Raw genomic sequence first — 15,871 nt, 5'->3', positions numbered from 1 at the left:
CTCTGTGTCCACATAATAAAGGCTGCCACAAAGCGCAGCGAAACCGCTGCCCCCTCCTCCCGCGCATCAGCTCTCGTGCCAGCGCTGAATCCCCTCGCTCATCGGCGCACACAGAGGGTGGCCACAACAATCTCCTTCTTCCAGCAGGCCCCAGGAAAGCGCTGCGGTGTCCCCATCCCAGGCGTTCCGGAGCGCCGCTTTACGTCCCGCGTATCTCACTCACATCGCGCAGGGTGAAAAATGCGTTCGGCCGGGGCGGTCGGTGGGGTGCCGGGCGCCCGAAAGGAATTCAGGACCGGCTCAAGAATTCGGGAACAGCCCCAAGTCCGCAAGCGAGGCAAGAGCACCTCCGCCAACCCACGGCGAGGCGCCCTGGGCCGCTCGGCGAACAAAGCCCAGCTGCCGCCAGCTGCCAGCATCCGGAGGGGCGGGCGGCGAGCCCGGCCGCCCGTCCCGCCCTCGCCTGGCCGCGCACCGGCGGCGGCCCAGGGAAGGGTTAACGCTGCGCCCTCCTTCCTCCGAGCGCTGACATCACGGGGCGGGCTCCTCCCGCCAGTGTGTGCGTGAGTGCGAGCGCGGCCGCCGAGCCCCGCACCGGGCACCGCAGCGGGCACCGCACCCGGGCACCCGCGGCCGGCCCGGCCCCGCGCCCCCCGCCCGGCCATGGAGCGCCGCGCCCGGCCCCGCAGCGGCAGCGCCTGAGCAGCGACAGCGGGGCCCCAGCGCAGGGCGGGCAGCGGGCGGGGGCTGCCGAGCCCCGCCGCCGGAGCCACGGCACCGCCGCAGCCCGCCGAGGGCTCTGCCTCGCCGCTCTGCGCTTCTTTTGCCTCCCCTCTTGCTCTTGGGGTTTCTTTTCTTTGATTTTTTTTTTTCTCTCAATTTTTTTTTCCTCATTTTTTTTTTTCCTCCCAATATTATTTTTTTCTCTCAATATTTTTTTCCTCTCAATTTTTTTTTTTTTTTAAATCGCATTTTCCACCCCCCTCCCTTCTCCTCGCCGCTCGCCCGGGCTCTGCGGAAGGAAGCGCCCGCACTGCCCCGCGGCCGGAGCGCCCCGCGCCCGCCCCGAGGGGCCCCGCGGATGTGCGGATCCCTCCCGCCCTCTCTTTGTCCTCACCCACCTCCGATCGTATTTTTATTTTTATTTTGAAATTTCATTTTTTTTCAAGCAGACCTGAGCATCACCGCGGGCTGGGAGGGTGGGGGGCCCCGCGGCGCTGCCAGACCGACCCCTGCCCATCGCTCTTAAGGAACTCTCATGGCTTCACGGCCGCAGACAAGTTGCCGTGCATCGTGGTGGACTATCGGAGTTTGCATCCTGGCAGCCGCGCTCCTACCAGGTGAGCCGCTCCCCGGAGGGCGCTGCGGGGCTGGAGGCAGCCCCGGAGGGGTTTGCGGGGTGCCCGTGCGGGAAACGGGGTGCGGGAAGGGTGGGATCGGCGTTGTGGGGCGCGGAGCAGGTGTGGGAGCATCTGTGCGAGGGCGGGAGAGGAGCCGGGGCCGGTTTCAGCGCCGGCTCGGCTCGGAACAACACGCTCGTTTGTTTTGGAAGCAGCTGCGGGCAGCGGGCTCCGGAGCCCTGCGAGCCGAGGCCGTTTGTTTGCTTTTTGGATGGAGCGGCGTCTAGCGAGGCGCAGCAGCAGCCAGGCTTCCCCGGAAAGGCAGCCACGAGGCTGGGCAGATGTTTCGGGAGGAGAGACGGAGGGTTTGGGCTCTCCAGCATGCCCAGAATGCCCGCTCCCCTCCGCACACACTTCCCACGGGCTCTTTAGCGGAGGGGCTGGACCGCTCCCAGCTTTCAGCGCTTCCTTGCGCTGCCTCTGAGCTTGGCTGCCTGATGGCATCTTATTCATCCCTTTGGTTCCGATCCATCCCTCGCGTTCTGATCCGTCTCTGCAACGGAGATGGGCAGAGATGCGCCTCTCCCCGCTCGCTGGGGAGAGCAGAGCTGTCCGTGTGTCCTTCCCTGGGCTAGGAGCTGCCCCGGGCTGGGCACAGCGCTGGGGAGCGGGCGAGTGACCCACTTTGGCCACTGCCCTGCGGGGACTCATCTATTATTCCGCTCCGGTGCAGAAGGGGTTAATGCCATCCTGGAGGGCTTTCCGCGAGTCGGAGCCGTGGAAAGGGGATCGGCAGTCAGTCTGCGTTCGCAGCTTGTGAATGAGCTGAGAGATGCAAACAGAGCCGGGGTTTTGCCTTTTCGGTGGCTGGGGCTGGAGCGCGGGCACGGCAGCGGATCCAGCCTGGGCTGGGAGCTGCAGCTGGGAAGTTGCGATGAAGGCAGGGTGGAATTGCGTCCTCTCCTGCGATATTGGGGCTGGGGCAGCGTCCCAAAGGAGCGGCCAGGCTGGCTGGGTCCGGACTTTGAGATATGAGCGAGGTCTGGGCCATCGGGGCCCAGAGCTCCCTGGCAAAGCCGGGGATGCGATAACATCAGGGCACGGGAGATCAACAGATCCCAGCGGCTGGATGGGTCTGGTTAAAATGGATGGAACGGGAGGGGGTGGCGATCCAGAAACCAGGGAGGCTGTGAGAGGGAAAAGGTTCGCAGGGCGATGGGAAAGCAGGGCTGGGTGCACCTCGGTGTCCCCAGGACAAAGGGATCTGTGTGCCTCGCAAACAGAGGTGACGGAAGGGACAGCCTCGGGCTCCCCGCGCTCCTCTGTGCTTCAGGCAGGTGCCTGGCTGAGCTCCGGCTCCTCGCAAGGAGTCTCGGAACTTTCCATGCCGTTCTTCACCTCATCCTCCCCCCAGAGCCCCGGGCAGAGGCGCTGGAGGGGCAGCAATGCTCCGGCTGAACCAAAGGACTTTGTGCTCCCCTGGGAGCTGCTTTCACCAAGGAGACGCGCAGCGACCCTGACACAGCCTGGCATCTCACCTTGTCCTGCCAAGAGAGACTTCTCCTCCTATTTTTGGCCGTCCTCGGGGCTGTGCTGCCAGCAGCAGCTCCTCTCTTGCCGCTGCAGCAGCGTGGCAGTTTGTCTTGCCCTGTCCCGCTGACAGCTCTGCCAGGACAAGGCAGTGGTGCATCTCGTGGTGCCTTGCCAAGGCCGGGGGACAGCCAGCTCTGCAGTGTTCCAGCAGGATCAGCCTCCCCAAAGCCTGGCCCTGAGCACAGCGCCCTGCAGCCTGTGTGGGCGACACTCTCGGCCCGACCTGTTCAGTGGTGGATGCACCGCAGCTGCAGGAGGGGCTGATCCTGGGTGTTGAATATTCATTCATTCATTTACTTTGGTTCGTTTGGGTGCTCTGATGGACCCAGAGCTGCAGGGAAGGAGCAGCACAAAGCAGAGGGTCTTTACCAGACCCCAGGTGGTTCCTTGAGTTCACAATTTATTTTGCCAAAATCATATATATATAAAATACACATATATATATGTCATATAAACATATACAAAGCTGTATATATGTATATGTTATATACATATATATGTTATATATATATAGATATACATGTTATATATATATATATATACGTTTTATATATATATAAATAAATAAATATATATATATATATTCAATTTAAGCTTTGAATTCAGACAAGCTTGCTCTACAAGGAGAGGAAACTCACAATCCTCTACTACAAGTGAATTGGTAGCTGTGGACTTGTTGGAAAATGTGGTTTTTGTACCCAGCACCCAAGAAGGATCAGAGCAGTGCCTGCTCTCTGGGAAACCTTTCATGTCCAGCTGATCAATGCTATTTCATTCTGTTCCCACCCACCTCCCCCTTCAGATAATGTTAGCTTTTTTTTTCCCTTTGCTCTGATAAGGAAATAAAAGTTCCGCCGCTGTAAAAGCTGTAAGGAGCCTGGTATAAAAATCTGCTTTACAAATTATCTTTAATGTGAGCGGTTCAATCGCCCAGAACGGATTCAATTCACGGCTCCTGCAGCCTTCCCTGCCCATCCATTTGGAACCAGGTATCAGCTCACGCTCCACTCGAGATATTGATATCAACAGGGGTTACAGAGAGCCGTGGGGGAAGGCGAGCAGAGATCCCAGGCACAGCTTAGCAACACTTGCAGTTCAATTTGTGTTTTACAAACCTTAACAATCTGTCTGTTTGTCCCCGCCGTGGAGCTCCGGGTGCAGCCACACAGAGCGGAGGCATCACCTGTGCCTGCTCCTGCCCCTGCTCCCAAACTGCTGCAGACAAATTCCTCTCTGGCACTGCTGGGCCGCCTCCCGCTCTGCCTGGGAACGCTCTGCAAAGCGCTTTGAGATGCTCCACGGGGGATGGAGAGCCTCAGAGGTGGCTGGAGCTGCTTTGCCACGGGGTTTTTCCATCAAAGGAGCATTGGCTGAGCCGCGGTGACCCGCAGGGCTGAGGTCAGGCTGGGCTGCAGCTGGAGGGAGGGTTCATTTCGGGGAGCCACAGCTGGAAAGAGCCAGAGCGTGTCACTGCAGGATCTGCTCCATCTTGTACTTTTAATATCCCAAAGTAGCTTCCAAAATGAAAAAAAAAAAAAAAGTTGCCAGAGTCTCCTTCAGCATTTGGGTTGAGTTCTTGGCTGTTATTTTTTTCTTCCCCCGCCTCCCAAAACTCACAAACAGCAGCATCAGGCTATTTCAGGCATTTCAGGCAGCAAAAACGTGTCTTTGGCTGATTTTTTCTCTCTTTAAAATTCACTTAAACCGACCAGGCGGGTTTTACCCTGGAGCTGCTGAGTGTGTCAGTGTGGGTGAGGCACCAGGCTGGGGCAGAGGCAGCTCAGCCCATGGGCAGGGGGTGTTGGAAGATGATCTTTAGGTGCCTTCCAGTCCAAATCGTTGTGGATTCTGTTAGTAGAGGATCCTGAGTTTCCTCTCCTTGAATTCAAACTTTAAACACATCTTTATATATGTTTATATTTATATATATGATTTTGACACAATGCAAAAGGAGCTACGTGGGGTCTGGTGAAGACTCTCTGCTTTGTGTGCTGGTCCTTCCCTGAGATGCTGTTTGCCCCCTGAACCAGCAGCGTTGGTCAGGCAGGAGCTCCCAGCCCAGCCCCATCCTCAGGGAGATTCCAGGGGCTCATCCAGCAGCAATTCCAGTGCTGGGGACGAGCTGGTGGGCAGGAGATGCTGGCAGAGCCCGGCACATCTCTCCTTGCACCACCCCTGCTGCTCTGGGCTGCAGCTGCAGCGGCCACAAAAGCCGAGCTAAAGGGAGGCACCACGGGGCTCCTTTGAGCGGGGCTCACACCTCGGCTGAATCACGGCAGGAACCTGAAGAGCAGGTTGGCCATGACCTGCTTCCCGGGCTGCCACCGGCACCTCCTGCCCTCTGCTAGTGCCACCAGGCTGGGGACAGCCCCGGGGGGACAGCAGCAAGGGGTCTTTGCCCACCTCTAACCACCTGGGGAGTCACGCAGCGCTGCCAGGATGGGGCAAGCACTGCAGGGAAAAGGGGATTTATCACAGAATCCACAGTAGTTTGGGTTGGAAGGCACCTTAAAGATTGTCTTCCAACCTCCTGCCTTGGGCAGGGACACCTTCCACCTTGGTTTGCTCCAAGCCAGGAATTTTGGGAAAAGCTGGAATTGGGCTGTGTGTGAGCAGACAGGGATGGGGCAAGCACTGCAGGAAAAAGGGTTTTATCACAGAATCCGCAATGATTTGGATTGGAAGGAACCTTAAAGAACATCTCTTCCAACACCCTGCCTTGGGCACGGACATCTTCCACCAGACTGGTTTGCTCCAAGCCGGGAATTTTGGGAAGAGCTGGAGCTGGGCTGTGTGAGGGCTGCAGGGATGGGTTGGCCAGCGCTCAGGAGCATGGCCACGGTCCTCAGGGCTGCCAGGAAAGGGTTGGAATATTGCAACATCCTTGCCCGAGGTGCTGATGGCTCCTGCTCGGCCCCTTTCAGAGGCCAGCCAGGCTCATCAGTGCAAAAAGGCAGAAACAAATGAAGGAGGGACAAAGGAAGGTACTCCAGTCTCACAGCCCCTGGAGATGTTGCTTTTTCAAATCACGTCAGATTAAATCAGGGCAGCTCTGCTGAAGGGCGAGCTGGTGCTGAGCCACTGGAGCAGGGACCCGGTTTGCACTGGAGACACCTCTTTGTGTTAATTACCAGAGCCCAGCACGGAGATTTCCCAGCTCTGAGGTTCCAGGTGAAGGAATTGTGTGCTGTTTGACACACAGCAGCAGCTCCAGGTGAAGGTTTGTTTAAGGAATGAGAGGTCTCATGCCACGGTTCCTCCTGCCTGTACTGAACCATGGATGTTCTCCCAGGTGCACTTTTTGCCAGGATTAGCCCAGCCTGCATTGAGGCACAGCCCAGGGTTTCCAAGGGGAACTCCTTGGCTCTGGAGCAGAAGAAAATCTGCTCAAATGACGAAGAGGAAGGAAGGAGTTTCCCCTCTGTCCCACACTGGGTTTAACGCCCCTTCTGAGTCACAGGGAGAAATGGGATGTGAAATTGGCAGCACGTGTTACTGTCCGTGCCCTGTGCTGTGTCCCAGCTCCTTGGGGACACGTGTGGAGCTCAGCTCCTGCTGCCACCCAGGGTTTGTCCTGTCTGGGCACTGATTGCAGCCCTTCCCACCAGAGCCATGGCTCTCCATCTCTGCTGCAGTGCCAGGGCACACCAACAGCAGCTCCTGGCCGTAGGGAGGGGACACAGCTCCTGTCCCTTGCTGTCCCCAGCCCAGAGGGACAGCAGAGCCCAGCCTGGGGAGGCACAGAGCTCTCCTGTCCTGCCAGCAGCTCTGTGGCGTGCTGGGCATGGTGGGAGGAACTGACCCAACCTGATGAGCCATCTCTCCTCCATTCCCCACCACAAAGCCGTCCCTGCAGGAGGTTCATAATCCTGCCCTGACATTATCGGGTGTGATGCAAGCTGGAAGCATTTCTGAGCATTATCCACCCAGCTCTCCTCTCTGTGCTGCAGGCCTGCCCTCCCTGCTCTGAGCCAGACCAGTGGGGCACTGGTGGAGGGCGCTTGAGCCCAGGTGTGCAGGGAGGAGAGCCCAGGAGAGGCAGGAGCAGGGAGATTCTCCTCCTCCCTGGATGTTAGAGCACAACGAAGGGGTTTTCTGCCCCCCATCCCAGCCTATTTGCCTTTCTAGCTGCGGGAAACAGCCAAGTGCTCCCATCTGCTCCCAAGCATGCAGGGATGCTCCAGATGTGGTCCAGGACCTGCAAATCACATCCCTGCCTCGGAGCAGCACCAGGCACCAGATGGACCACCTGGCTGGGAGACAGCAGGTACTCCCAGGTCTGCTTAGGCAGGAGGACTCAGCCTCCACCTCCCTCCCCAGCAATCAGGATGGGTTTGAGGCTGTTTTGCTTCTCTTGTGGAAGATCCATCCCTCTTCCCTCCCCCTGTGCTGGAGAGGGACATCAGGAGCACGGCCAGGAGTGATGGAGGGTCCTGTTAGGCAGGGCTGACATGAGCCTTTCCAGAACATTCCAGCGCACAGGGCAGTCTGTGAGGCACCCGGGGGGCTGGAAAGGAGGGCTGTGTGACCACCTGGGAGCAGAGCCAGCCCTGTGCTCTGTGTGGCTGCTGTGGTGTAGCTGTGTCATGTGCGTGCAGGGATTTCACCCAGGAACTGTCCCAAGAGTGTCTGCTCTCTGCTCTGAGGCTCTCACGTGTGCAAAACCAGGTTTCATTGCTTAATTTCATTCTTCTTTCATTTCCCCTCCAAGGGAAATGCTGCTGGAGCACTTTGCAGTGTCCATTTCCACAGCCCAAGGGCCCAGCCTGGGGGCAGAGCTCTGCCTGTGGGCTCTGATGGGCACAGGAGGCTGCTGTGACTCAGGAGCAGAGGGCTGCAATTAGAGGTTGCTGTGCTGAGTGCCCTGGCAGAGCCGGGGGTTACAAATGATCCCTGATGGGCAGAAGTCACAGAGTTTAATGGGAGAAGTAGGGGAGGAGAGAGGTCAGAGTTTCTGTCACTCCCTGCTCCTGATTGCTGTGCAGAGCAGCTTGGCACGGGATGGTTTTGCTGCCCTGTGGCACTCAGGGCAGGGGAGAGCAGCAAGGGAGGGATGAACCCTGCCCTGTCCTTGGGCAGCCTGGTGCCCATTATCACCTCTGAGTTATCAGCTCTGAGTTCCCAGCTCTGAGTTCCCAGCTCTGAATTATCAGCTCTGAGTTATCAGTTCTGTGCAGTCATAACTCACCCAAACCCAAACCCATGGCTCTGATGGAGGCTCCCCTTGCCTTGAAGCCTCTCCTAGAAATAACCCTACAAATCCTGCAGTCAGGAGGACACTTTGCACTGCAGAATTACCTGCATCAAGCTCTGGCTACGTTTTCCTTAAGAAGAGGCATCCAAGGGGCTTTACCCTGACTTTTCTTGGGCTACACCACCAGCAGAGACCCCTTGGAGGCAAGCCCAGAGTCTTGATCTCACCAGTGCTGATGGCCTTCCTAACCTGGGGGTGCCAAAACCAGGGGAAATGTTAGAGATGGATAATCCAGATCAGTTCAAGAACACACAAATTAATGACCTCCCCCATTCTGGAGGGGCTGTATTTCCTTTTTCCTGCCTGTCTCCTCACTTATGTTGTTCTGAGGGCTGGAACTGGAGGCAGCAGCAGATTTGGTGGTGCACAGCTGCACAAGCTGCTCATTGCTGGGCCTCTCTGGGCTCTTGCCCTGGTCAGAGAGTGTCTGGGGGCTGTGCTGGAGGAAGGGACATCTCTGGGCACAGGGCAGAATTGGGGCTGTGCCCGTTTGTGGCTGCTGAGGATCGGGGATGTGTTACATAGCAGCATCCCTGCCATGCTGTGATTCATATCAGCTGCCAGTTTCCATTGGATACAGGACCCCTCTGGGCTCTGCCAGGCTCCATGGAGGGCTGGATCTTCTACTTGGTGAGTTTATTTTCACATGCTCAGGGTGCTGAGGGGAAAAGGGCAGTGGTGGATCTCCTTCCTCCAGCTCAGCCCCCCAAAATCTGGGTCAGGAGCTCTCTGTGTGGGTGAGTTTTGTGCAGAGGCTTTTCCCAGTGATGGGGCTGAGCTTTGCCAAATTTACCTGGAGGTCAGATTCGGTGAGAAGCCAGGGAAAGGTTCAGTGAGAACCCAAGGAAAGAATGAGTGAGAACCTAGGGAAAGATCCAATGAGAACCCAGGGAAAGATCCAGTGAGAACCCAGGGAAAGAATCAATGAGAACCCAGGAAAAGGATCAATAAGAACCCAGGGAAAGATCCAGTGAGAACCCAGGGAAAGGATCATTGAAAACCCAGGGAAAAATTCAATGAGAACCCAGGGAAAGAATCAGTGAGAACCCAGAAAGAGATTCAGTGAGAACCCAGGGAAAGAATCAATGAGAACCCAGGGAAAGGATCAGTGAAAACCCAGGGAAAGATCCAGTGAGAACCCAGGGAGAAATTCAATGAGAACCCAGGGAAAGAGGGGCAGGGATTGTGGGGATCCCTGTCCCAGAGAGTGATTGCAGTGCTCTAATCTTTCCGGGAGGGTTCTTTGGGGATTTGTTGGATGCTGGGATGGGCGTGCTGGGTACCCCTTTGGTAGGAGCTGGGTGGGATCCTGTGGAGGATGGCAGCAGTCGAGGACAGGGGTGGGAAGGAGGGAGAAAGGCTTGGGCAGAGCGGAGTTTGTAAAAGCAGCAATGTTCTCTGTGCCTGAGGATGGAATGAGGAGCAGGACTGAGGACAGGGAAGGCTGCAGGGGTTGCAGGGAAAGGCAGAGCACTGGCAGTTCTTATCTGGGGTTCTCCAGGAGATCCAGGCTGGAGCTATCACGTCCTGCCCATGATCAGGCAGCTCTTGACAAGATTTCCTGAATATCCACCCAAAAACCAGATGTGTGCCCACTCCAGCTCTGTGTTCCACTCCAGGAACACTGGCCTGGCGATCCTGCCCATGCTGATCCATGGATTCCCATCTCCAGGGCTGGCACATCCCTGGGACATCATCCCACACCCCCAATGAGCAGGGACAGGGCAGGAGCCACCCCTCAGGATTTGCATTTGCTGCTGATTGACTTTGGAGCTGGAGCAGCAATTTGCCAGTGATGGAACCTTTATCCCCCGACTCCCCCAGTCCTTCTGGGAGTTTGATTTCTCAGCTCACAACAGAATGATGGTGGTAGCAGTGAATTCTCTGGGGCTAATATTGCCAGCTAGCACACTATAGAAAGAAAATTCTTTATTTGTTGGCGTGGCAGGAACAGACTTTGGAAAATGTACCCTGATTTTTAAATACCCATTTCGCCTGTGGTGTAAATACTAAAATGGGTTTTTTTCTCTCCCCCCCCCCTTCTTTCTCTCTCTCTTGGAGTTTAAAAATATCGCCAGCCTGGGGAGGTGCATCTTTCACTGAGATTTATAACGGCTGCTCTCAAGTGATCTGGAAAATGAGCCTCCCTCTGCCCCATCCAGCCTGGCACCTTCCAAGAATTTATTTCCTATATTTGCGCCAGCCTGAGAATACTTAGAGGCTGCATCTCCACCCAAGCACTCTAATTATTTAAGTTTTGTTTATGGCCACTCTCCGGGGAGCTGGGAAGGTCCAGGCTGCTGATCCCTCCCTGCAATGGGTAATTCAGCCCTGCATTGCTGCTGGGTGCTAATGGCCAACAAATCACGGCCGCTGCACCGTTTGCCCAGGATGGATCACCCTGGCTCTGAAAATTGGCCAAAGAGAGCTCTGGGTCCTGCTCTGTGCCCTGTGTCCGTGCCAAACTGCCTTATCCACCCATCCCTGCTCACTCCTGCCTCTGGAGCCACTGGCAAGCTGTGGCTGAGGTGAGGCAGGAGGCAGCGAGGAAGAGGAGGGAGGCTCCTTCCTGGGCTCTGCCCACCCTCATAGCCAACCTGGGGCTGCCTCTGGTCACACCTGGGGCTGCATCCCCTGCCCACGTCCCCATCCCTTCCTGCCTTGGGGGGTTCAGGCCACCTCTCCCATTAACCTGCTCATCCCAAAGCTGCAGTTTTGGCAGTGAGGGGCTCTTTTCCCACATCCCCATCCTTTCCTCCCTAGGGGGTTTCAGGCCACCTTTACCATTATCCTGATCACCCAAAACCTGGAATTTTGTCAGTGAGGAGCTCTTTTCCCACATCCCCATCCCTTCCTGCCTTGGGGCCACCTCTCCCATTATCCTGCTCACCCCAAAGCTGCAGTTTTGGCAGTGAGGAGCTCTTTTCCCATATCCCCATCCCTTCCTCCATCCCTTCCTGCCTTGTGGGGTTCAGGCCACCTCTCCCATCATCCTGCTCACCCCAAAGCTGCAGTTTTGGCAGCGAGGGGCTCTTTTCCCAGCCCTGTGGCCAAGCTGCCCAGCCCCAGTGAGGTCTGGAGGAATCTGCAGTCCTGTGGCTGCCTCTGCTCCTGTCAGGCTGGGTGATAAAGAGAGAGAGAGAGAGATTTTGATTACATTATGACAAGCGACAGAGAGATGGAGTGAGGGCTGAGTCTGCCTGCTGTAATTCCAATTAGCAGGGGTGCTGTGGCCAGGGCCTGACAGGTGTATTGATCCCAAATCTGGATGGGGAAAAACCTTTCCAGGGGTCCCTGGGGCTGAGCACAGCCTGTGGGGCAGGGAGGGGAAGAAAAATATTTTTGTAATGGGGCACTTGAGCAGGTGGCTGCATTTCACCTTCCAAAATGCCACAGCCTGCCTGGTACTTGAGCTTTCTCCTGGATTTACCTCAAAATCTGTGCTGCAAACCCCCCCTGGGGTTTGTCTGCAGCTGCAGGATGCACAGGCTTCTCCTCAGCGCGCACTTGGAGTGAGTTTATCAGGACTCGGGTTCTTCCCTAGACAGAATGTACCCGAGTTAAATAAATCAGCATGCAAGGAACAAAAGCCCAGGGCTGCAAGGCGAGGGGGAGTTTCCCTCTGCCACTTGAAGGTCAGAGCTGAGGCAGGCTGGCAGGGCTGTGGGCAGGCTGGTGGTGCAGACGCTGTCTCAGCTGCACCCTCCCCGTGGCAAAGGGGAGGACTCCAATTTGCAGCTTTGCAGGTATCGATCCGAGACCTTTCACCGCCTCTAAACCCACTTTGGAAATAAAAGGCTCGAATCACTCTCCTTAAGTACATATATTCTTTTGTGTTCTTGACATTTCCAACGCTGCCGTGCCCGTGGAGCACCTCAGAGCACCTCACTGGCGAGGGGAATATCTTCTGCCTCACAGCAGCTCCTACCAGGCATGAATCAGCTCCTGCTTACAGGGAAAGGATGGCCTGGAGGTGATGGCAGAGCTCAGAAGGGCTGGCAGCGTTTCCTGGCTGTGCCAGCAGCTCCCTGGAACATCCTTGGCCAGCTCCCCTCACCTCTGTGTGCCTTTCCTTGTCAGGAGCTGCTGGGAGCTGTCCCCGTGCCCTGCACACCCGATCCTCCCTCAGCCAGGCAGGAGGCACTTGCAGAGCTCAGGGAAAGGTGACTCTCCTTTATTCGGTCGTTTTTTCACGGCTGCCAGACGCAGGCAGAGAATTTGGAAGGCAGGAAATGCTTTTGCACGGATCCAAGTACAAACATTCTGTCAGAGCAAACACTGGGCTCAGTTTCTGGCTGCTCTGGGTGTGGGATGTGGGGCTGACATCATGGAGTTGGGTGAGCACAGCCCATTGCTTCCCTGCCTGCTGGAACCCAAAGCTCTCTTGATTTCTGCTGGTTTTGTGCTCAGGTCACCTCTGGTTTCCAGGACAGGAGGGTGAGAGGTGTGGGTTGGATATCTCGGCACTTCCCAGCTCCTTCCCACCCGCAGCCTGGACTGTGCTGGACTCAGGAATGGCTGTCAGGGGTTCACAACCTGCACAGGGTGCTGAGGCAGGAAGGATGTCCTATCATGGCCATAGTGACACTCATGGTGTCCTGCCATGGCAGTAGGTGACACTCATGGTGTCCTGCTATGACAGCAGGTGACACTCATGGTGTCCTGCCATGGCAGTAGGCGACACTCATGGTGTCCTGCTATGACAGCAGGTGACACTCATGGTGTCCTGCCATGGCAGCAGTAGGTGACACTCATGGTGTCCTGCTATGACAGCAGGTGACACTCATGGTGTTCTGCCATGGCAGCAGGTGACACTCATGGTGTCCTGCCATGGCAGCAGGTGACACTCATGGTGTCCTGCCATGAGAATAGGTGACACTCATGGTGTCCTGCTATAGCAGTAGGTGACACTCACGATGTCATGCTATGGCAGCAGGTGACACTCATGGTGTCCTGCCAGGGCAGTAGGTGACACTCATGGTGTCCTGCCATGAAAATAGATGACACTCACGATGTCATGCTATGGCAGTAGGTGACACTCATGGCGTCCTGCCATGGCAGCAGGTGACACTCACGATGTCATGCTATGGCAGTAGGTGACACTCATGGTGTCCTGCTATGACAGCAGGTGACACTCATGGTGTCCTGCTATAGCAGCAGGTGACACTCATGGTGTCCTGCTATGACAACAGGTGACACTCATGGTGTCCTGCTATAGCAGTAGGTGACACTCATGGTGTCCTGCTATGACAACAGGTGACACTCATGGTGTCCTGCTATAGCAGCAGGTGACACTCATGGTGTCCTGCCATGACAGCAGGTGACACTCATGGTGTCCTGCCATGGCAGTAGGTGACACTCATGGTGTCCTGCTATGACAACAGGTGACACTCATGGTGTCCTGCCATGGCAGTAGGTGACACTCCTTTTTTTGCTCTTCCCAAAACCTCCCTGCATGCCTGTGAGCAGCATCCCTGGCGCCTGAGCTGCCCCAGATAACAGAAACACCATTTCTTGCATGAACAAGCACTTCCAAATCCCCGTGCTCCTTCCCCCAGGCAGGGATGGAACCCAGAGCCCCCTGAGGCTCCCAGTGTGTCCCCGTGTGAGCCTGGCACTGATGGCACTGACTGTGGCTGCCTCAGACAGCAGATGGGCTGGAACAAGTGTCTCTGTGCTGGAAAAGCTCTGAGTCTCTCTCTCCTGGGTGATGACGACTTCAGCCATATGCAAGAGAGTCTCTGGCATTCCAGGGCTGGGAGAAGCTTCCCTGGGAAGAGCCACAAAGAGCCATTCTGTGGCCAAAGGAGGCGCAGGATTCATTGGAGGAAGGAAGGGAGGTTCACTTCCAAGCTCTGGAGGAGCAGCAGAGTCAGCAGCCTGCCCACGGAGTCTGTCTGCATCCTCCTCCTCCTCCTCACCCTGCAGCCCCAGTGCACCCCAGCACCCCGGGCTGGGAGTGTTCCAGACTGAGGGAGTTATTACAAAATCCTGGCCAGGACACACAGACAGAGATGGAGGGTTTAAAGGTCGATAATTGTTAATTATTACCCAAGCTTCCCAGGAGGCTTTCTGGGAAAAAGACGTGGCTCTCATCTGCAAAGGTGTTCTGTGGAACATTAGTCTGTCCTGGCCACACTAAAACCCTTCCACTCCGCTTCTTCCTGCCTCCTGTGGGATTAATAAAGTGCTGCTGGAGAGCTGCTTATCTCAGAGCTGAATAATGTTTGCAATACAGGGAGGGGAGGCAGCTGTGATCCGGGAAGGGAGCAGAGGGAAGGGAGGGAAGAGGAGGGCTCTGGGGCAGGGTGTGGGGCAGAGAAAAACCCCGGAGACAAAAAGCACCAATACAGGCTGGGGGTAGCAGAAAACCAACTGATTTCTGCATGGATTTAATGTGAGGGTCTCCCGCTGACACTGCAGCTTTGGACACACAGATTATAGTGAACTTTGGGTAGAGCCATAAAGGACATGAGGGATCATCAAAACTTTGCAAGCATTCCAGACACCAGCAGAAAAAGAAGTTATATATATATATCAGGGAATGCCCTGTGAAGGAGAAGAACCCTCAAAGAGGTGTAATAATAGTGAGCTTTGGATAAAGTCATAAGGGATACAAGGGATTATCAAAACTTTGCAAGCATACCAGACACCAGCAGAAAAATATGTATATATATATATCAGGGAACCTCCTGTGAAGGGGAACCCACTGTGAAGGAGAAGAAGCCCTAAAAAGGGGTAATTATAGTGAACTTTGGATAGAGCCATAAAGGACACGAGGGATTATCAGAACTTTGCAAGCATTCCAGACAGAAAAAAAAAATATATATATTTATTCCTCCTGGAGGAAGGAGAAGAAGCCCCAAACGGTGCTGCTGGTGCTGCCATGGCCCTGGGAGGCTTTGCTGCCCTGCCCAGCTGGCAGCCGGCTCTGGAGCAGGAGCCCGGGGCCAGGGCCACACCTGGGAGGCAGGACGGGCTCTGAGCTTCCCACGGGTGTGGGCTGGAGCAGGTTGGGCCGGGCTGGGCCCCCAGGGCAGCACCCAGCGCCCCTGGGAGGGTGCCAGGGCTGCGGGGAGGGCAGGGAAGGGAAGGGAAGGGAAGGGAAGGGAAGGGAAGGGAAGGGAAGGGAAGGGAAGGGAAGGGAAGGGAAGGGAAGGGAAGGGAAGGGAAGGGAAGGGAAGGGAAGGGAAGGGAAGGGAAGGGAAGGGAAGGGAAGGGAAGGGAAGGGAAGGGAAGGGAAGGGAAGGGAAGGGAAGGGAAGGGAAGGCAGGAAGGGTTCAGCTCCCCAGCACCATCATCTCCCACCCTGCTTCCCCTTTCTGGCTTCTGAACCATAAGGAATGCTGCTTCCCTGGGCTAGAACCTCTCAGGACTCCATGGGCAAGGAAAACCCAGCCCCTCAGCGCCATCGTCTCCCACCCTGCTTCCCCTCCTTGTCACCATGATATTTGATGAAAAAATCCCTTCGCCAGGATTTTTCTCCTGAAAAGATGAGAAGCTTCAAAAAACTTTCAAATAAATATAAAAAAATAACTATCTGCTGCTTTGGAATATAGCAAGGGATTGTTTGATTAGTTCCATGTGAATCGTTTAATTTAATAACCAGTCACCATCAGCTGTGTTGGACTCTGAGGAGTCGGTCAGGAGCTTTCATTGTCATTCTTTTTCTTCTTTCATTATC

At 55.8% G+C, this 15,871-nt stretch overlaps 1 protein-coding gene across 3 annotated transcripts in view; it reads left to right on the top strand.

Annotated features, from left to right (window-relative positions):
- The first annotated feature begins 758 nt into the window (after positions 1-758).
- NECTIN1 (nectin cell adhesion molecule 1) overlaps positions 759-15,871 on the top strand; it is a 102,868-nt gene continuing 87,755 nt past the window's right edge. For 2 of the 3 annotated variants that reach the window (XM_063178340.1, XM_063178342.1), the window contains exon 1: positions 759-1,340. In XM_063178340.1, coding sequence (XP_063034410.1) covers positions 1,259-1,340 — 82 coding nt within the window. In that variant the 5' untranslated portion in view covers positions 759-1,258. The remainder of the gene's footprint in view (positions 1,341-15,871) is intronic. The other variant, XM_063178341.1, reaches the window with a different exon arrangement.

The sequence above is a fragment of the Melospiza melodia genome, chromosome 29 (genome assembly GCF_035770615.1).
Source record: "Melospiza melodia melodia isolate bMelMel2 chromosome 29, bMelMel2.pri, whole genome shotgun sequence".
Lineage (NCBI taxonomy): Eukaryota > Metazoa > Chordata > Aves > Passeriformes > Passerellidae > Melospiza > Melospiza melodia.
Note: the sequence above shows the minus strand (reverse complement) of the source record. Positions and strands in the feature narration are given on the sequence as shown.